At 39.5% G+C, this 21,634-nt stretch overlaps 1 protein-coding gene across 8 annotated transcripts in view; it reads right to left on the minus strand.

Moving 5' to 3' along the window:
• The window catches only part of cnksr2a (connector enhancer of kinase suppressor of Ras 2a), a 676,696-nt gene that overhangs the window by 22,202 nt on the left and 632,860 nt on the right, over positions 1–21,634 (minus strand). For 7 of the 8 annotated variants that reach the window (XM_028799452.2, XM_028799451.2, XM_051926924.1 and 4 more), the window contains one exon: positions 17,448–19,498. The exons of the other annotated variant lie outside the window; for it this stretch is intronic. In XM_028799452.2, coding sequence (XP_028655285.1) covers positions 19,283–19,498 — 216 coding nt within the window. In that variant the 3' untranslated portion in view covers positions 17,448–19,282. Of the gene's footprint in view, positions 1–17,447; positions 19,499–21,634 lie in introns of those variants that run through there. 8 annotated transcript variants of the gene reach the window in all.

Raw genomic sequence — 21,634 nt, forward strand, 5'->3', positions numbered from 1 at the left:
TGCTGAATCAGGGCTTAAGAGATGTGGAGGTTCAATTGGTGGGTGCAAGCTGATTGGGCTGAGACAGGGCAGAGACATATATTTCTAATATATATAAATGATGTGGATAGGAATATAAGTAACAAGCTGGTTCAATTTGCAGATGATACAAAGCTAGGTGGATTGTCAGATAATGTAGAATTTGTTGAATCATTACAGAGGGATTTTGACAGCATACAGTTTTGGGCAGATTTGTGGCAAATGAAATTTAATGGAAATAAACAACAACAACATTTATTTATATAGCACATTTTCATACAAATGATGTAACTCAAAGTGCTATACAAGATGAAAATAAAATTAGGCAATACTAATTAACAAAGAATAAAGTAAGGTCCCATGGCCAGGGAGGACAGAAAAAACAAAAAAACTCCAGTGGGTTGGAGAACAAAAAACAAAATCTGCAGGGGTTCAGAGGTCACAAGACCGCCCAGCCCCCACTAGGCATTCTACTTAACAAAAATTTACATAAATTATTAAAGTATTATACATAGGAAGTAAAAATGTTGCATTTGAATACACAATGAGTGAAAGTACATCTTATGAGAAGGATTTAGGAGTCATAGTGTGCTGGTCACTGTCTATATCCAGACTGTATAAAAGCAATCAAGAATAATATGTTAGGTTATATACAGTATCACGATGTGTAGAGTACAAATCAAGGAAGGATGCGCTTAAATTAATGCACTGATGTGGCCTCATCTGGAGTACTGTGTGCAGTATTGGTCTCTGGGCTACAAAAAAGACACAGCAGAGAAAAGTCCAGAGGAGAGCGACTAGGTTGATTCTGGGACTAAGAGGTATGAGATATGAGGAGAAATCATAAGAACTGGATATGTAGGAGATTAACAGGAGACATGATTGAAAGTTGTTTAAAATTATGAATGGAATTAGTATAGTGGAGGCCAGCTGTTACTTTAAAATAATTTAGACAAGAAGATTATGGGGACACAGTTAAAAACATGTTAAGGGCTGATTTCGCACACATGTTAGAAAGCTTCTCTTCTCACAAAGGACCTTAGACACATGGAATAAATTACAAAGTTGTGTGGCAAAGAGCAGGGCTTAATGTTATTTTGGACAATCTAGGTGAATAGGATAAACAAATTTATTGGTCTAAATGGCCTTGTTCTGGTCACAATTGTTGTAATGTTCTAAATACGGATCATCAAAGTTCCATAAAATCCAAAGTCAAAATTCTATAAATTCAAAATCCATCCATCCATTTTCCAACCCGCTGAATCCGAACACAGGGTCACGGGGTTCTGCTGGAGCCAATCCCAGCCAACACAGGGCACAAGGCAGGAACCAATCCCGGGCAGGGTGCCAACCCAACGCAGTAAATTCAAAATTCACAAAGAAACTGATTCAGCAGAATTCCTTCATTCAAATTATGAATCACACTTGAGGACACTGGTGGAGATCACAGGGAAATGCTTGTAAAATTAGTGATGAAGAGCTGCGGGAATCTGCACCAAACCACTGAGTCATGTAGATGTAGAAGAAAACCTGACATCTTTGTGTGGATGAGATACAGAGTAGGGACAACTTAGCCATTAGCTAACCAAACTGACTTTGGACTCAGTGGTCTTCTCTTGTTTGTCAAACATCTTACCTGAGTTCAGCATATCCTAGAACATTGGGACCATCAGTCATATAAGTAAGCTCAAGCCTCACAGGATGAGCAGTGATATAAAAGAAGCCCCCCAGGTCAGTGTGTGACAACAAGGTGGTATGGTACAGACTATGTGCTCACCTGCAGCATATTACACAGGACTGGCTTCCTTTGAGATTCAAGAATTGTTTGGCCCTTCATGTCAGAGTTAGGGCACAGAAGCACAAGTATAGCTGAGACCAGCAAAGGCAGCTCTGGGAGGTAAGGACACACAGTTTCCAGGAGGACTGACTTCTGAAAGACTTTCAGGCTTTAAAGATCACAGCCTAACAGTTGCTTGTTGAGTGCAGATTTAGGAGATGAGTGGGTTATCACTCAGCAGGTGTTAGGAGGAGAGCCAGGGGTCTGGAGAAAGAAATAGAGGGTGGGCAAATGGGTGAGTCACCCCAACTGGATGCACAGGGGTGCAAAATACAAAGACAGCATGGCTTGCTTCTGTTCTTTTCATGAATACTTTGTGTCGTGTTTGTTCCTTCTTTATGCATTTCCAGGTACAGACAGCCACTAAAAGGACTTAGTTCCCATAATCCATAGATGGACCACCTGTGATAATGCCACACATTGTTAAGCAATGTTCTCACCTGGAGGCCAATGGCCAGATCAAAGCATGAGGTAATCATGGGCCGTTTTGCCAGCTTCTTTCCAGCAGGACCTCAGAATGGCTCCTTTTAAAATCTCTGCTGCCACTGGTTGTGAAAAGTCTATGGTGATATGCACCCATGTCTTCCAATGGTGTCCTTACCAATACATCGAAGACCATTACACATGAATGACAGCCTTGTATCGCACAATGAGGCTACCAAACTTATGGAATTCTGATTACATGCTACCTCTAATGTTTGACAAACCATGACACTGAAATACCAAAATGATACAGAGTGCCATATTATTAGAATTTCAACCCTTTAAAACTTTTCAAATGTCACAAGATTGAAAATGACATTTATCTACCTCTTTAAATTTTTTGATTTTGATATACTTTGTTAATTCCAAAGGGGAAATTGTTTCTTCTCATGAGCTTTTGGGGGTCAGAATGTAGGATGAGCCATGGTACAGCACCCCTGGAGCAATTTTCAGATTAATGGAGTAGAATCCCTTTTGGCAGTAACGGGTCTTGAACCGGGAACTTTCCAGATACCTGAGCAGATCCATAGCCACAAAGCCACCACTCCAGTCTGTATTTTTATCATACGTTCAAATTCTCAAAGAGAAAATTAATAAATAATCCTTTAATTATGCAAGGAAAATACATGCTATGGTTAATGAAAATCAATCACCAGTGAATGGTGAGGTAAACACACGGAAATCTCCTGCCACTCTGTCCTTGAGAGAAGAACCACTCATAAAATATAGCCAAAATGACTTCAAAACGGCCCAGTCAAAGCTTAAACCACAGTCCTCAGAACAGAGAACACAAGGAGCTGAAAACTGTTACATACCAACTTCTGGGGGCTTAATCCACTTTGCAAAGAAGAATCTGTGGAAAACGTAACGTTGAGATGCGTCAAAATAGTAAAAAAATAAGGCTGGTGTTTGTGCCAAGGGTCTCCCTGTCAGTACTGATGGTATTGAACACGCTTTCTTTCTTTTCATTTAGAACTAATTTAGAAGGACTAGCTTTGCCATACAGAGAGGCTTTCATGGAACTAATATGAACAAATCCAAATTTAGTTAGGATTCCATGTTGGGTGGCAGTGGTAGATGTTCTGCTCTAAGAAACTCGGGTCAAATGCAAGCCCAGCGAGTTTCTGTGTGAGTTTGCCTTCTGGCTGCTCTGGTTTTCCCCCCACATTCCAAAGATGTCATTATTAGGTTAAGGGATGACAGTGTGACAGTGGGCCTGAGTTATCAGGAATCAGAATTGTAAATATTGGGCCAGAAATGGACGAATCTTATTTTTTATTTTCTCTCATAAGGCAGAAGAACAAGCAAGAAAATGTGAGCGGCAACAAAATGTGCCAGTCATGTCTGATATATTTTACTTTTGACACCTCTAGTAATAAAAATGTAAAAATATGATTCATGCCCAATTTGCTATATGCTGTATATCATCTACATTTGCAGATTTCTATTTAGGTTCCCAACTGGAATGGAGGGTATTTTTACATTTTTAATCCTAGAACACAAAATAAGAAAATAATGTTTCTCTTATTATAAAACAAAAGAAAGAAAGACTAAATATTGTAGTTTACCTGTATTGTGTAAATCAACACTGAAAACGTGCAGTATTTACTTCACGGTGTCAGTGTGACTCTTGTCTTTGAGACGCCCCTGATCACAGACTTAAAGGCCTACGTCTCAAGTGATTTCTGTTAAAGCCTTTGAACTGAGTCTAAATGATGCCGGTCATCTTGATGGTGGTGGACAGCAGACACTTTGATGTTGCTTCACATTCAAAATATTATAGTAATTATTTGTAACCAGTAACGGCGCACTGCACGATAACGTGCAGTGAATACACAACTTATAGTTTTCATACTCTTTCTCTGTACGTTTATCATTCGTTTGCTCAGAGGTTGATGCGCTTGCTGCTTCCTGAGCAGCTATCTTTTCTCCACCCTAGCGGCCCGCTTCTTTTCTTCTTTTGTCAGCATCTTTTTGTGTTAAAAATGATTAAGTCAGTTTTTGTGCTGCAATTACTTAGTCTGTTTTTCTTAATTTTTCACTTAAGCTGGCACTTAAGTGTTTAAGAATAATAATAATAACTTTTATTTATATAGCGCCTTTCTCAAGCTCAGGGCACTTACAGAATATAAGAAAGAACGGCAGGGTATACAGTATATAGCGTTGTACAAACCAGATAAATAAATAAAGAAGATTATGACAATGAATTCAGAGAAAAAGCCTAATAGACAACATAATTGATAGTCTCGCACACACACACACACACACGCACACACACACATACAGGTTACATGAGTATCTTGACAGAGAAGTAAACTGAGAGAAGGGTAATAAAGTCAAATAGAGCTAAAAGCCTTCCTGAACAGATGAGTTTTGAGTTGTTTTTTTAAAGAATTCATGGAGTCAGCTGACCTGATTAATTTCGGTAGGTCATTCCAGAGTCTGGGCGCTATAAAGCTGAAGGCCTTGTCACCCATGGAGTGTAGATAGTGTGGGGCACAACAAGGTTGCCAGAATCAGAGGACCTTAGTGGGCGGGCAGGCACATAGTGATGGAGTAGGTCACTGATGTAGTTTGGCACGAGGTTATTTAAGGCTTTGTAGGTTATTAGTAGGATTTTATATTCAATTCTGTAAGACACAGGGAGCCAGTGAAGGCGGTGCAGGATGGGTGTGATGTGCTCGCTGCTGCTGGTTCGAGTAAGGACTCTTGCAGCTGAGTTTTGAATAAGCTGGAGCTGTGATATAAGGTTAGAAGGGGCACTTGCCAGTAGGGAATTACAATAATCGATGCGGGATGTGATAAAAGCGTGGACAAGTTTCTCAGCATTAAAGAAGGAGAGGAAGGAGCGAACACGGGATATGTTATGGATGTGAAAGTAAGAACGTTTCTTAATGTGGTTTATATGGGCGGAATAAGAAAGGGAGGAATCAAAAATGACAGCAAAAATCTTTGCAGTAGAGGCAGGTCTGATGAGATCACCACCAAGATAGACTGGGAAGGAGCTCATTTTATTAAGTTGCACTTTAGTCCCAATTTGCTGGAGTTCAGTTTTGCTGCAATTTAATTTTAAAGAGTTCTGCTCCATTCAGGTATTAATTTCACTGAGGCAGGTTGTGAGCCAAGAAAGCTCTGATGAAGTTCCACTTTTAACATTGAAATAAAGTTGAGTATCGTCTGCATAAAAATGATAACCCAGTCCAAAGCTACAAATAATATGGCCAAGGGGAAGCATATAAATACAGAAGAGAAGAGGGCCATGGACACAGCCCTGAGGAACTCCTTGTGGGACTGGCGCTGAGCTGGATCTGCTGTTGCCAAGACTAACAAACTCTTGTCTATCAGTCAGATAGGACTTGAACCACTGGAGGGCAGTGCCAGAGATACCCAGCATGTTCTCCATTCTGGACAGTAGAATGTCATGTCTGACCGTGTCAAATGCTGCACTGAGGTCTAATAGAATTAATATGTTGGTTTGTCCAGAGTCTGCTGCCATAAGCAAATCATTGGTTACCCGTAGCAGTGCAGTTTCACAGCTGTGCCACACCCTGAAACCAGACTGAAAGGGTTCCATCAAGTTATTAGAGGTTAAGTAATTGGTGAGTTGAGAAGCTACAACACGCTCAAGAACTTATAATCTGCCTCAAGAATGATTTAAGATATGAAGAGGGAGAGGAAGTGATGGTGGTGGTAGTGATGAGAACGGTGGTCGTTGGTAGGGATGAAAACGGTGCCCGTACACATGCGCTGCACAGCCACCCGATGACTGTGCAATAAAATAAAATAAAAATCATCATCCCAAAAGTGGACAGTAGAGGTCACATAATGTATGTGTACCAAATTTCAGGTCAATATGTCAAACGGTTTGTGAGCTACAGGTGATTTAAAATCCTGGACAGAAAAAATGGACTTGTATGAAGTTCGCTCACACAAACAGTATAAATGACAAATTGTGGGCTGCTATTTCTAATTCAGTGTGTTATGCTTCAGCTTGGGCATGTTCCCTTGCTTTCTCTTCTGTGGTTAATTCTTTTTAAGATCATTTTTCGTATGCTTATTGTAATTATATGTGTTTTGTTAATTTTGCTTTCTTAATTTGCTATATAGATTCGATTATGCAGTTCTCCTGTGTTCCTTGTACTTTATGGGTGGAACCCCAAGGGGGTGGGGCCACTCTGATGTCACTGTTGAAGAACCGCCCTCAGCCACCCTGATGTCAGTACTTTATATTCCAAAGCAGTGAGCAGATCCTTCAGTGATTCATTGACGTCTGTAGAGTGCATTTTTATATTGTGAGTATTGATTTTTTATTTTTATTTCTGCTTTGCTTCTGCTGTTTTTGTTTTGGGATTTTGTATTAGGATTTGCTTGCCTTGAATTGCCTCTTTAGGTAAGGCCTTTTGCCTCATGTTGCCACTTTATGTTCATTTTTTGCTTATATGAATAAACTATTCTTTTATAAAGACTCTATGTAGACCCGTTTCTCAAGTCAAAGTTTTTATTTTTTTATGGGTTTCTTTTACTTCGAATTTATTTTGGTATGGGTTGGGACATTTAAGGTTATTTGAACTTTAAAAGCCTGTACTCATTTTTGGGGCCTGGACAGGTTGGGAGGTCAGATTGCCTTAAGCGAGGCCTTTTCAGTGAGTGTCCTGGTCAGTTTTATGGGTATTTTAGAGACCATTTTTCTATTTTGTGTGCTGCTCCATCACAATACAGTGTAGCTGTGTAAATATGTGAAGTCATCTTTTTACTAGTCCAATAAAACAAAACAAAAAGCCTTTGTGCATTTTAATTGCTTCCTTGGGCCCAGCAGTGTAACAGTCAGCGCGTCAAAAGGATGTGTGAAATGTATTACAGAAACAGCCATTACAAATGACAGTTCTGCTAATTTACTTTCTTGTTGGCTTTAGTCCTCATAAAAATTAAGAAGGAACTTGATAAGATCCTTATATTGCTCCAGGCCCTGCCTCCTAGAAAAGGAAGAAGACGATGTTGTGCTAAAGCAGCTCTTCATAATTCAAATCCAGATGTTTACGTAACACATGATTTTGCCAATGATTGTGGGCCTGCATGTAAATGAAGTTGGTAATTCTCACCTTAAACCTGTAAGGTTTTCTTCTCATATTCATCATAAGGTTTTTGTTGAGGGCTATTGACACCGTCACTAGCTACAGAACATGCATCATTATAAATGGAAACCAGTTCTGGAAGGACTAACACAAGAGCTTCATTCTAAAATGACTGCTTTACCTTTGAACAGATATCAGTCCTCCCATTAACTTATCATGCAAAGGTACCATTAGAATTGTCTCAAAATGTCCATTTTGTTGAATAACCAATGTCAGCAATTCTACCAAATGAACTTTTCTTCCATGAAAGAAGCCTCTGTCAAGTAGTCGATGATTGCTTTCACTCAAATACTGTCCTATTTTTTGTTGCCAAACCTTCCTTCACAGCGAGAAAGCAGAATTGGTGGAGGATGCTGCCTTTGCCGTTCAGCAGAACACAAAGTTACTAAGAATCTGATGGACAACTCTTAAGATGGGAATAAGCTCCGCTTTCAGGATAGGAAGGTGGAGAAAAGAGAATGGACCAAAGGTATTATAGCCATAAACATATGCTGCTTCTGAACTCCTTGTAGCCTTTGATGTGAATAATTGGCTTGTTTAGACAGACAGACAGACAGACAGACAGACAGACAGACAGACAGACAGACAGACAGACAGACAGATAGATAGATAGATAGATAGATAGATAGATAGATAGATAGATAGATAGATAGATAGATAGATAGATAGATAGATACTTTATTAATCCCAAGGGGAAATTCACATACTCCAGCAGCACCTTACTGATACAAAAAACAATATAATTGATAGGAGCCTGCTTAGCGCCCGTCGCTCTACCACAGATGTCAAACTGTCCAGCTCCATGCCAACAATAGAGCCTGCCTTCCTCACCAGTTTGTCCAGGCGTGAGGTGTCTTTCTTCTTAATTCTGCCTCCCCAGCACACCAGAAGAGAAGAGGGCGCTCGCCACAACCGTCTGATAGAACATCTGCAGCATCTTATTGCAGATGTTGAAGGACGCCAGCCTTCTAAGGAAGTATAACCGGCTCTGTCCTTTCTTACACAGAGCATTAGTATTGGCAGTCCAGTCTAATTTATCATCCAGCTGCACTCCCAGGTATTTATAGGTCTGCACCATCTGCACACAGTCACCTCTGATGATCATGGGGTCCATGAGGGGTCTGGGCCTCCTAAAATCCACCACCAGCTCCTTGGTTTTGCTGGTGTTCAGGATAGGTGGTTTATCTGTTACCTCTGCTGTTTATCTATCAGGACCTACTCCCATTTGCAGACACAGAGTAGCATGTTGAGGATCTTGTTTATTTGACTTCTCTAGTACATTTAACACCCACCATACAACCTAAACTGCTAGGTGAGAAGCTCTAGTCAATGCGGGCTGATGTTACCACTGTGTCCAGGATAAAGGACTACTTAACTGGTAGACAACAGTTTGTGAGGCTTAAAAACTGTGCAGCTCACCTGTTCATGGGTGGCAAAGGGGTTCAATAGGAGACTATACTGGCACCATTCCTGATTACCCTGTACACTTCAGATCTTAGTTACAATGCCAAATAATATCACCTGCATACATTTTCTGACAGCACAGCCATAATTGAATGTATCAACGTTGGGCAGGAGAATAAATACAGGACACTTGTAGAGGACTTTGTTGAATGGTGTAAATTGAACCACCTGCACCTCAACATCAGGAAGACAAAACAAATTATTGAATACTTCAGGAGCATCAAGACCACTCTGACCCCCAGCTCTCATTGATGGTGAAGATGTGAAGGTGGTCAGGACATACAACTACTTCACGATGCATCTGAGCAATACTGCTAAGTGGAGTATCAACACTGAGGCTTTATACAAGAAGGGTCAGAGTCGCCTGTATCTCCTGAGGAAGGTTACGTTGTTTAGTCAGTGCAGACCACTCTTACATGTTTTCTACCAGTTGGCAGTGGCCAGTGCCATCTTCTAAGTAGTAGTGTGCTAGGGAAACCACATTAGTGCAGATTGTGAAAAACAGATTAAACAAAGTTATTACAAAGGCTAGTTCAATCTTGGGAATCAGGATGGACTCGCTGGAGGAGGTGCTAGAACTGAGGTCACTCAGGAAGCTGCTGACTGTCCTGGAAAATGACGGTCAGACTGTGTAGGAGGTTCTGGCTAAACAGAGGAGCACATCCAATAACAGACTGAGACAACTGCATTGCTCCAAAGAATGCTGTGTAAGGTCATTTCTACCCTCAGCCATCAGGCTCTGTAATGAGTTACCCCTCGTCTGAAGAAGTCATCTTAACAAACAGTGACATTATGTGCAGTGTACTTCGCCAATGACTGACATCCTGTACTGTACAACTGAGACGTATGAGTATGTGCAATTCTAACCACTTAACACTAAGTAAATACCTAAACTTTGCGGATTTACTTCTAGACAATTCTTATAAAATGTGTATTTTTCCCTTGTTAGCATATTTAAAATTATTATAATTCTTATATGTATACTTGAGTCTTTTTTGTCTGCTTCTGTAACACTGCATCTATCTATCTATCTATCTATCTATCTATCTATCTATCTATCTATCTATCTATCTATCTATCTATCTATCTATCTATCTATCTATCTATCTATCTATTAGATTTTTTTACTTGGTTTATGCTGGATGGTATTATAGAGTCAAGCCAATAGCAGATATTACTTATCTTACAAAATATATTGAAAAATTTGTTTTGTATTTGACATAATTTTTGACATTCTCCATATTTCATATATTGTACAAAGAAAATATTTTTATGAACAGAAAAATACGATATAATGTCTCTTACTGTATAACATTTTTGATGATCAGTGTTTGTGTGTCTGTGGTAAAAAATATGTTATGGACGCCCCAACTCAATGATTCTTATGAAATTGTGTGGATGCTTGCACTTGTGAGTCTTTAAAGCTGAATACGTATTGGGTAAATTCCAACTATTCAGCTTTAAAGACTTACAAGTTCAAAGTTTTCAAAGCTGACACCAATAACAGCCAAACCACAGCTCACACAATTTGGCATATGAGTTTAGGACTGAAAGAAAGACTTTTTTGAATTTTGAGTTTAATCCAAAGCTCCAGCTTTGAGGTTTCAAAGACGAAAATTTTCAAATACAGTAGTCATGGCAGCTAAATTCTACTTACTAAGAAACACTGATTAGCTTTATTAAATTGCCAGGATGTTGGCTTGTTTGTGGCAGGTACTTCCTTTTTGTATAAAAGTTTTGAACTGAGCACTTTTCATTTGCGAGTTGGGGGTGCTGGCCCTACAGTCATCACAGTTGTGTGATGAAAGGTACGGGTTTCTGTTCCTTCTTCTTTAATTTTTAACAATTTAAACGAAACAAAGCATGAGTAAAGGAATACATACAAGATTCATGTTGTTACAAGTGAATTGATTAATTAATTAACTGTTCTAGTATAGGCCATATAAATGACAGTGCACATATTTTAGTAAATTCACACCGTACACTGCACTCATGGTGTAAATATGGAGAAAGTCACATGTTGGCATCCGGATCTTTTCTTAGATATTAAAGTAATAATCCACCCAAAAATTATATTTTCATATCTTACTTCCTCCATATAGTTTATAGCAATGGGCAAAAAAATTCTATTCTTACATAGTAATAGAGAACAGAGATAACAAAGTTTCTGATATAATAGGAATCTATTGTCACTAACAATGGACAACAGCAAATAACATCAAAACCTCCAAGAAAAATTCTCATGTTATTTGTGTCACATAATAGATGTAAGTCGTCCACTTGTAGGTGCACAATGTCCCAAACACATGTATTTTTAGTAAAACATTATTAAATAAAACACTTTCATAAAATGCTCTTGTTAAGGAAATGGAACACGCTGAGACACACATCTCGACTTTTAACCTGCAGTCCCACCTTTCCAAGTCATTGATTGGTCAGGAGTCCAGCCCAGTAACAGCTTATTCATTGGCTAACATTGTGCTTCATGTGATATCATGCACTGGGAGAGACATGCAAAATAAAAGGCTAAAGGTTATAGGAAAGTCAGTGGAAAAAATGACCAAGGAGGATTCAGTAAGGAGAAGGTCAAACCACCTGTTCAATTTCACTGACGGTTGCTAAATAATCCCAAGGTACTCCAGTTTTGGATATGAATCTAATTACAATAATGGAAGGCATGCCCATAACTCAAATACTTATATAAGAGGTGGCTTATTTAACAATATTTTAGCATAAGGCTGGATGACTTGACATGTGGATTGTGTGACACAGGTAACGTGACATTTTTAGTAATGTTTGCTGTTGTCCAGAGTTGGTCCCTGTTGATGGCTGTCCTATCAGAATCTTTGCCATCTTCTTTCTGGATCAAAACATAAGATTAATTTTTTTTCTCAGTAAGTAACATATAATATATAAAAACATCACTTTTGGGTGGAGTATTCCTTTAAACTTTAAGTATTGTCCTGACTGGGACTCATGTGAAAACAACAGGACAAAAACCATTATTGCTATGTTTATATAAAATCCTTACTTATCCAGCAGAATGGTGATGTTCATGTTGCAATTTAACATTCAAGACACCATAAAGGAAATCACAGAAAAATGAAATCCTAGTATTAAGCAAAAGCAGTGTCCCACCGAGAATTCATTCTACAATATCACATTTCCAGCAAGGATATCCACACTTAAGAGAAAGTCACAGACTCTTCACAAAGGAACCTTAAAAGCAGAAAGAGCATCACACAGGTGCTATTGTTCATTTTAAGAGCTACATTTTATTTAGTTCAGTTAGAATCACACTTGCTTTAAAGATGGAAACCAGAGCAATAAAAATATTCAGAATAAGCAGTAATACAATATTTTCTTGAAAGAATAGTAAGAATTCAAGAGCTGTTCATCACAAACGCCAGGACCATGTGTGTTCATGCCATGCGAGGCTGAATGATGCATTAAATGCTCCTGTTTGTAAGGAACAAATTCAAAGCTTGTAAATGGCAACACAATCATTTACTGAAGAGCACATTAGATGGCTGTGTCATAGCAACAGTTCAGTGTGAAAATGCCGATGTCCTCTGTGCTTAATCACCTCTGAAACTTGACAGATACAACCACAAGATGACAGGGTCTTACTCTTTCCTACATGAGTGTACATTAATTAGTTTCTTGGTTTGGAACAACATACTGAACATGAGAAAAAATACATCAGTGAGTCAGCATAGCACAATGCCCCCAAATTACCTTGGTACCTTATACTTGGGGAATTATTATTTTTTGTTTACTTAGTAAAAACCTTTACAAATTCAGGATATACAGTATGTGCAGACGTATTTGAATATATTTTAAATTACATTTTTTATTCATACACACGCCCACACCCAAACGGTGCCTCCAAAATGTATACCCTTGACTGAAACAAAGTGTTATGATGCATGCGGGTCTGTGGCTCACCCTCTGGGCTCATCTGAGGTAGGTAATACCACCCTGGGTCTAGAGGGGGTGCTGGCGCTAACCTTTTCTTCTTTTGTTCCCTACGCAGTACAGAGAACACGCCAAGTGAGGGCAACTGACTCCGCCCCTTCTGGTCCCCCACCTATAAAGCCTACAGCTGCCAGAAAGGTGCCTTCACTTGGGAACAGACTACCCGGCACGAGGACGCTCCTTCCATCTTGACCAGAACTGAAAAATCTGCTTAGTCAGATGGCTTCTTATTTTGATTATTCTTTTAGAACTTTGTGCTGGTGCACATATTTTGTTATTTTGTGGACTGAGTAAAACGGAGACGACCAAGATGGCATCCCAACATTTATATGTGCAGCTTGCAGTACTTTCCTAGACCACAGTGTATTGAAGTCTGAGGTAACTTCTCAGGTGTTGCGTCTCACAAGATTGTGTATGTCTCTTGGGTTCATTGGGAAATCCTCCTCACTGTAGTTAGCCTGGGCATTTTGCAATGAGCTGGGCTAACTAAGTGCAAAGGGAAGGTTATTCTTCAGACAGCCTCTGTTCATTGCAGTGAAGCCACCAGTAAAGTGTAGGAAAAGCAGAAGTAGCTGGTTCAAAGATATGTTGCCTCCTTTTTGACATTTACATCTGACAAATATCCAACAATCATGGGCTAAGAGAGATCAGCTGAACTGGGTACCATTTTGAACAGGCATCTGAAGGTGTGGCCGTGTAATATGCAATTACAGTGTTTTGAGTACATCACTGTGAAACGGCCATATGCCACCCAAGAAGTTATTTTAAAGCTACCTATCTGCCAAGTGTTTATTTGCTTGTGAAACCAGTACATAAAATTAGAAAGTACACATGTAAACATTGATACAATAAAAAGTTGTTTTTTATAACATATTTGGTATGGACCACATTCACAGTACAGAACTGAGCTAATTCACTGCTATACTTTTTTCAAGTAGTTATGTGGTAAATTCTTCCAAGCTTTTTGCAGGACTTCCTGTAACTCATCTTTTGACTTTGACTGCTTTTTTTATTTTCCCAGGCCAAGTGGTCACAAGCAGCTTCACTTATACAGAGGCCAGGGCTTTCAGGTGGCCAGTTTAGTCCTGCTCGTGTTCAGTCTGCAGACTTCCACTCCAGGTAGCACTTAATTGTGTTGTTTGGGGAATCATCAGGTTGATCAATAATTGTTTTTGCTCAAATGTTATTTTGAAACAGGTATGGCATGATGAGTCAGAATCGAGTTATAGTTCTCAGCAGTCATCATTTCTCTCATCTGTGGCCAGATCCTCCACACCAGTGGTTGAAATGCACACTCGTACCCCAACAGAGCTGCCACCATGCTTCACAGAAGGCAGCAAACAGACATCAAAGTACTTCGTACCAACTCTTCTTCTGAAATACTGGTCTCCTGGGAGTCAAAAACATGAAATTTAGACTCATCACTACAGAAGACTTTTTTGCTTTATGATTTTCCCCATACTGCAGTCAATTTTGCTTAATATTGTTTTACATGAATGTTTTCTTAGCTACCCTACAAGACCCCTTCATTTAAATCTGAAGTCTCGTTGCACAGTCAAAGTGTATTCTTTTGGTGTCAGATGACTGCCAGGTGCTGAGCAAGTTCTTGACGGACATTCCTTCTGTTCCCTAAAGAAGTGACCTTTAGGTACTGTTCATTAGATGCACGCAGCTTTCTGGCTCTTCTGCTGCATTTTTTTTTGTCTTAAACTAGCCGATATTTTTCACATTTCTTCATGACATCTTTAATAAAACCTCCTGAAAATCCAGTCTGATGTGCTATCTATTGCTTGCCAATTACAGCCTACTAAAGGATTTTATGGCTGTCAACATGTGTTAACGTAGCCATATTCCACACCTCTCCTCCAGGTGTCTCTGTATTTGTGGTTACCATCTAATGTATTTATTTATTTATTTGTAAAACTGCACCAGTGGCGCATCTGGTTAGGCTAATCCCTACTTCATTAATTTGTGTCAGGAGTGCTGCTCCGCCAAATGGAATGACTACGGAGCATCGAGGACAGGTTTGAGAGCCAAATGTGTGTTGTTTTGACAATGTTACAAGATATCAATACAGTTGTAGAAAATACAAGACATGCTCTTGTAACTTTCATTGTAGAACTGTTTATTTGATTATACTCTAGTGTTAAATAGTGTTTCCACACTTACTTCCCAGGTAACCAGCTTTGATAAATTACTTTTTTTACAGTAATGTATATACAGAATGACAAGCCACAGCATTAAAACCACTGACAGGTGAAGTGAATGACATTGATTATCTCATCACAATGGCACCTGCCGAAGGGTGGGATATGCTGTATTAGGCAGTAAATGAACAGTCAGTTCTTCAAGGTGACGTGTCTGAAGCAGGAAAAAAGGGCAAGCATAAGGATCTGAGTGGGTCTGACAAGAGCAAACAGTGATGGCGCATCTCCAAATCGGCAGGAGTTGTGGGGTGTTCTCAGTATTCAGTGGTTTGTAGCCACCAAAAGTGGCCTGAGGAATGACAACTGAGAGGGTCAAGGCTAGTCTGTCTGGTCAAATCCCACAGAAGACCTACTGCAGCACAAACTGCTGAAAAACATAATGCTGGTCATGAGAGAAAGGTGTCAGAACACACAGTACAGAGTGCCCATGCTGATCCCTATCCACTGCTAAGAGTATCTACAATGAGTACAGTAGCATAAGAATTAAATCATGGAGCAATGGAAGAAGGTGACCTGGTCTGATGAATCACATTTTCTTTTAGATAATGTGAATAGCCAGGTGTAAGTGCATTATTTACCTGGGGAAGAGCATGGCAGCAGGATGCACTATGGGAAGAAGTCAAGCCAGCAGAGACAGTGTGATGCTCTGGGCAGTGTTCTGATGGGAAACCTTGGAACCTGGTATTCATGTGGATGTTACTTTGACATGCAAAGATTGTTGCAGACGATGTACACTCCTTCATGGCAGTGGCCTTTTTCAGCAGGATAATGTGCCATGCCACACTGCAGAAAATGTTCAGGATTGGTTTGAGGAACAAAACAAAGTGATCAAGTTGTTGCCTTGGCTTCTAAATTCTCCAGATCTTAATTTGATTGAGCATCTGTGTGATGTGCTCCAGAAACAAGTCTGGTTTACGGCAGCCCCACCATGTGACTTAACTTAAAGGATCTGCTCATAACATCTTGGTGCCAGATAAAACAGGTACTGTATCGATATGCATTCTCACACATGGGGAACACCTTAACGGCTGATGTGATTGTAATTCTCCACCAAGACATGAGGGGGTACTGTGAAATAACGATCTCACATGCAGAAAGGAAGACTGACATATTTCCACCTGTGTTGTCTCTTCTGGGTCAGACCACTTGGACCCACTTCTTCCTCTCAGAATCCTTCAAAATAGAAAACACTGCCATCTTGGGAGTCTGACTGATTTCCAAAACGAAACATTAGTGCACTTTACAACGTGTTTTCTTTTATGCTTTTTGTGCATTTAATAATAAACAGTTTTATAAAATACTGTATATGCTGATAGAAGAAAGAAATGCAACATTATCTGGAATGAAATACTGATAGTTTGTGAATGACCCATAAAAATGATCAATTTGTTTTAGATTATCTGGCCAGCAGTATAACTTGTGTTGACGCTTTGTAACTCTGTAACTTGCTAATCATGTGAAAGCCCACTTGGTGAAGTCCAGGCCACCTTTAAAAAAACAAAAATTTAAAGCGTAGGTCACAGCAAGACAAGGGCCACACTTAACAGATGTAGGGGCAATCCTGGCATGCAGCAGGCAGGCATTATATGTATAAGCATTCCTTTTTGTCACAACTGCAAATAAAGCTTCAACAGACTAGCAGAACAGATGTCTGTTCAAAATCTGGTCACTCTCAAGTGATTACACAAAAGAAGGAGCAACACGTCAGACTGGTCCATCTGAGAGATTGTGTTGGATCTCACACGTTGCAGGGGAGAAAATCCATAGAAGGCTTTCTGCACAATTTGGAGACCACAGTGGAGAGTTATGAATAGATTCAGAAGTTCAAAAATGGTCAGACAAGTGTTAACAATGAAGAAGGAACAAGATTCTTGTCCAAGTCCAACAGCGATTTTGAGCAGGGTTTAACCCTGTGAGGGCCCATGGCCACCGCCAGGGGGCGCCTGGATGGTTCCGGAGCCATGGACTGCAGCACTTCCACCACACCAGGAAGTGCTGCCTGAAGGCCATCAGGGAGCACCTGGAGCACTTCTGGGTGCATTATAAAAGGGGCCGCCTCACTCCATTCAGGGAGCCAGAGCCGGGAGGCAGAGAACAGAACTTGCAAGGAGTGGAGTGGAGGTGGCAAGAGTAAAGAGAATAAAAGTAAAAATAAAGTAAAGGACTAGGTTTATTGTGGCTATTTGGGATTACTGTGTTGTGCTGTGTAGAAAAAAGAGAAGGAAATAAATGTGTGTGTTTTGGGACATTGTGAGTCAATGTCTCTATCTGTGCTACAGGCTGACATAAATGTTTACAATATATATATATTATATTATAATATATATATATTATTTTGTTCACAGTTCAGGATTGCCATTCAAAGTTTCACTGTTCCGTTTGTCAGTAAAAAGTCGGCAAGAAAATGAATTCATTACAAGATTGAAAATCTGTAATCAATTCATCATTTTTCATTTTGTACTTGCAAATTGTACATTCCTAACAGGATAACATTACGTCATTTGTTAAAACGAGAACACTATCTTATTGTAGATGTCTGTAATTTATTTATTTGGCACATACAGCTTAACCTGCAATTGCTCCGTCCTGGGTATGACGTTAACCTGAATCCGCCCTCTCCAAGCAGGTCCTCTAACATGCAGGGCAAACTCGGGGGTTGGTGGCAGGACTGGCACTCCAGCCACCGTAAAAAAACCTCAGACGGTTCCACTCCATTCTAAGTAGTGTGGTGCTGAGGTGTCACCTGCTGCACGGCTGCGCTCAGGTCCTAATCTGGGATCCCAAGTTGGTGCGCCATGAGATGGGTGCGGCAATGCGCTGTATCAGTGCATGCTCCCAACCTCATACACAAGGTTGAGGAATATTCTTCCATGAATGTCTTTCATTTCTTACATCTAATGTATGCATTCAGTAAATGATTGCCAAGGAAATGTCACATTCTGTATCTCAAATAACACTCCTCCAGTATATATGACTATGCCTACTGAGGAGTGTTTGAGGAGTCAACAAATTAAAAATCCCCAGAACTGTCCAGTTCATGGGCACTTCAACCAACAAATGTGAATAAAATGCAACATAATACATAATAAGAGAAAACAAGAATATTGCTTTTCACTTTGAGAATATATGGATTCTTTGTTTTTTTATAAAAAGAAACAAAAAGAGAAACAGACAGAACAAGGTCCTGAGTTTTTGTGGAACACAACACAAGCTGCTCTACCATGCAGTAACTGAGATGATAAGAGTAGAAGGATGTGAAAGTTGTCTTTCCCGCCAGATGACGCGTATGCTGTAGTCCCGTTGAAGACATTACATTCAATAACATCACGAATCTTCAGTTCAATATGTTATGGTAGCTTGCAGCATTTTGTTTTGTAAAATCACATTAACTACATTTCTTCTCTGTTTAGTCCAGTTGTTTATGCGTGAGGTCCTTCTGTGCTGCTCAGATATCGCTGTGCTTTTTCTGTTGCCATCAAAACAATGCATTGCCATAGTGAACAACAGCCAACTGTGCATCCTCTTGTTGCTTTTGTGATGGCATTCGGTGGTCACAGAATTACTGGCAGAGGCTACAATTTCAATAGAAACACATCCAGACAGATACTTTTTTCTATAAATCAGAATGCCCCAGTACAAAGAGCCGTCTGTCTTTTTTGATATAAATACCATAAATATTATTGGCACATTGATTAAAAATACATCAACGTCTTCACTGTAAACATTAAGGAAATATTTTCCAAAGTAAACAAACCATTACTACAGGTCAGCTTCATGGAAAGCTAATGGAACTGACCTCTCATGGGTTCCAGCCCCCTCTATGTGCGATATGTTATACATCAAATACCCTTTAGGTTTCAGCATAGCACAATAAGCTCAACTTTATTGAGATATGAAAAACAGATGCAGCAGTGTTATGAAATACTCTTTTAGAAACAAGAATAAAACTGATGAAAAAGAAAAAAAAATACAAATGAAAGGCAACATAAGCAACATACTCTATGGCCTAGCATGTACCATAATTTTACCAACAGGCTTAGCAAATGACACAGAACACAAATTTGTTTTTCACAATATAATATACTCTTTTTAATGCACTGTATATATTGTCTAGACTTCTGTGGAAGGTGGCCATGTATTTGCTAAAAGAAGTAACATTTTTCCTAAACATGTGTTTCAATAAAAGAATGCGTGTGGGTCAGGGAGGATGCGTGGGAAGCTATTTCGGATGAGTCATCCGCAGTGTTTGTAGGAGAGTTGTTCTCACAAATGTCTATAAAAAGCTCAAGGTACATATGTTTCCATTCCTGAAATTCTGAGGAGGTCAACTTGGGATTGTCCAGCAGCTTGTCTATGATGGCTATTTCTCCCTCTCTAGCCTAAAACAGAAAGAGACAACACCAAAGTTAAAGGAGCACCCGGCAGGACCCTCCCTGTTCTTCTGCACCATGTAATGATGTACAGTATATTTTACCTATTTCTGATGTTCATCCTGAAGTGTGATCAGGAAAAAAATAGCTTATTTATTAGCCATCTCTTTAAATGAATACATTTAAAGAGATTTGGATTTTAACTCCTCCGACTGAAATACCACTACATTTCTCCAAATGAAGGAGCCGTCCTGATAGGATTGTAGAAGATGATTCTGCACTGCCTACTGATTTTGACATCTGAAGCCCTGTCTATTTCAAATCTATTGTTGTTTGTAAAAACTGTTGGAAGACACTTTGGCAAAAGGTAAGTGGCCTGTGAGTGATTTAGAGGAAAATGACTAGGAGAAGGAACAAGCAAAATCTGAACTGGGACACATGCTGGAGTCAAAAACCAAGAGAGACCAAAGAAAACGAATCTCAAAGCTAGTGACGAGTAATACTGGCAAGGCTCAATATGCACACAGCTTTGTGGCACTGACACTACAATTTATTGCGTATGTGATACCACAATTATAAAACGTAAAACTCATTGAAGACTTTTTTGGAAGTTAGAAATGTTTTTTTTGGGTAAAAAGCAAAGAATATTGATTCCTAAATCCTCATTTACAATTCTGTGTTTACTTGCACGTCAGCCAAAGCAATTCTATTTACTGTATGTCTGTCGTCCCATCACCGTGCACCGCACTTTTAAGAAATGTGATGTAATGGATATTTTCTACACAAAGAAAAGCTAAAACCTTCTCACTATGCAGCAGATGTCCTTTCCTGTTTCATGACTCCTACAGAGGAGATTGAAGCGTCTTTTCTGTCTCTGATGTATCTTTAGGTTTGAGATCACCAATACTGTCATCATTATTGGCAAAATGGGGATCATACATATGCCTGCGCATGACAGGAAACAAGTCTATTTTTTTCACTAGAGATCTTTAAATACTAAATGACAGGCAGATGCATGCAAAATTAAGGTATTGTCATGCAAGTGTACATAGGAGACAGGGTAGAGGGCTCAGGTGTTGCTAATTCTCCACCGCTCCAGGGAATGGTGCTGTATGATGTTATTCTCCCTCGTTTCCTCCCTTTACAGACCAGGGGCCTCATGTATAAATGGTGCGTATGTACAAAAATACGCCCATTTCCATACTCACATCGTGATGTATAAAAACTAACCTTCGCGTAAAGCCACGCACATTTTCACGTTAGCTCAATCCCTGGCATACGCAAGTTCTCTACTCGGTTTTGCAAACTGATGAAATGCAGCAAAATATGTTTCTTACATTATACAGAAAAAAATGTTAACATCATTTAAATAATCTATATTGTTAATAATGAAGAGAAGCCCATGATGAAGACAACTCTATCTCAGCAGCCATATTAAGACAGGCATGTGGCCTGTTTCAGTACTCCATTCAAAGCCATGTGGTAGCAAAGCAAGCTAGACTGAAGATAAGCCGAGAGCTGCCTATGGACACAAGATGCACTACTACTAAGGGTTAGGGTTTGCCAGCATTCTTACTGGACTCTGCTTTCTTAATATTTTTGGGCATTTTATCAATAATATATAATTAAATGTGTGACTTCACTCCTGCCTGTTCTTTTACTCTGTCTAATTGCCTGAGGCTATAAATGCAGAAGGGAAGGGGCGAGAAGTGTATGAGATTTTAAACATTTTATTAAGGTCTACAAGATAAAGAGCATAAAGTAGAAAAACAGGGTCACCATAGGATCCCACAAGACAAAACAACCCGAAACAAATGGAAGGTTCCTTTAAAGGTGATATCCATTTATAAACATATTGTTAGTAAGTGTGCCTTATTTTAATTCATCGATGCTTAATAATAAGAATTGAAAGATACCAAGTCAACAGAATGATTTTCAAGATGTAAAGATAGATTTTAACTGTAATAATTACAGAAGCATGCTTGATGGCCTACAAAAAATAACTAAGGAAGCTGTAAACAATGTGCTCGGAGAGGTCCCAAAGCTTGCACCTTTTTAGTATGGTGCATCCAAGTACAGGCCTGTAGGCAGCTGCAGCTCTTGCTCTCGCTGCAAGAAGATAATAACAACAACAACATATTTCAT

The sequence above is a fragment of the Erpetoichthys calabaricus genome, chromosome 4 (genome assembly GCF_900747795.2).
Source record: "Erpetoichthys calabaricus chromosome 4, fErpCal1.3, whole genome shotgun sequence".
Classification (NCBI taxonomy): Eukaryota; Metazoa; Chordata; class Cladistia; order Polypteriformes; family Polypteridae; genus Erpetoichthys; species Erpetoichthys calabaricus.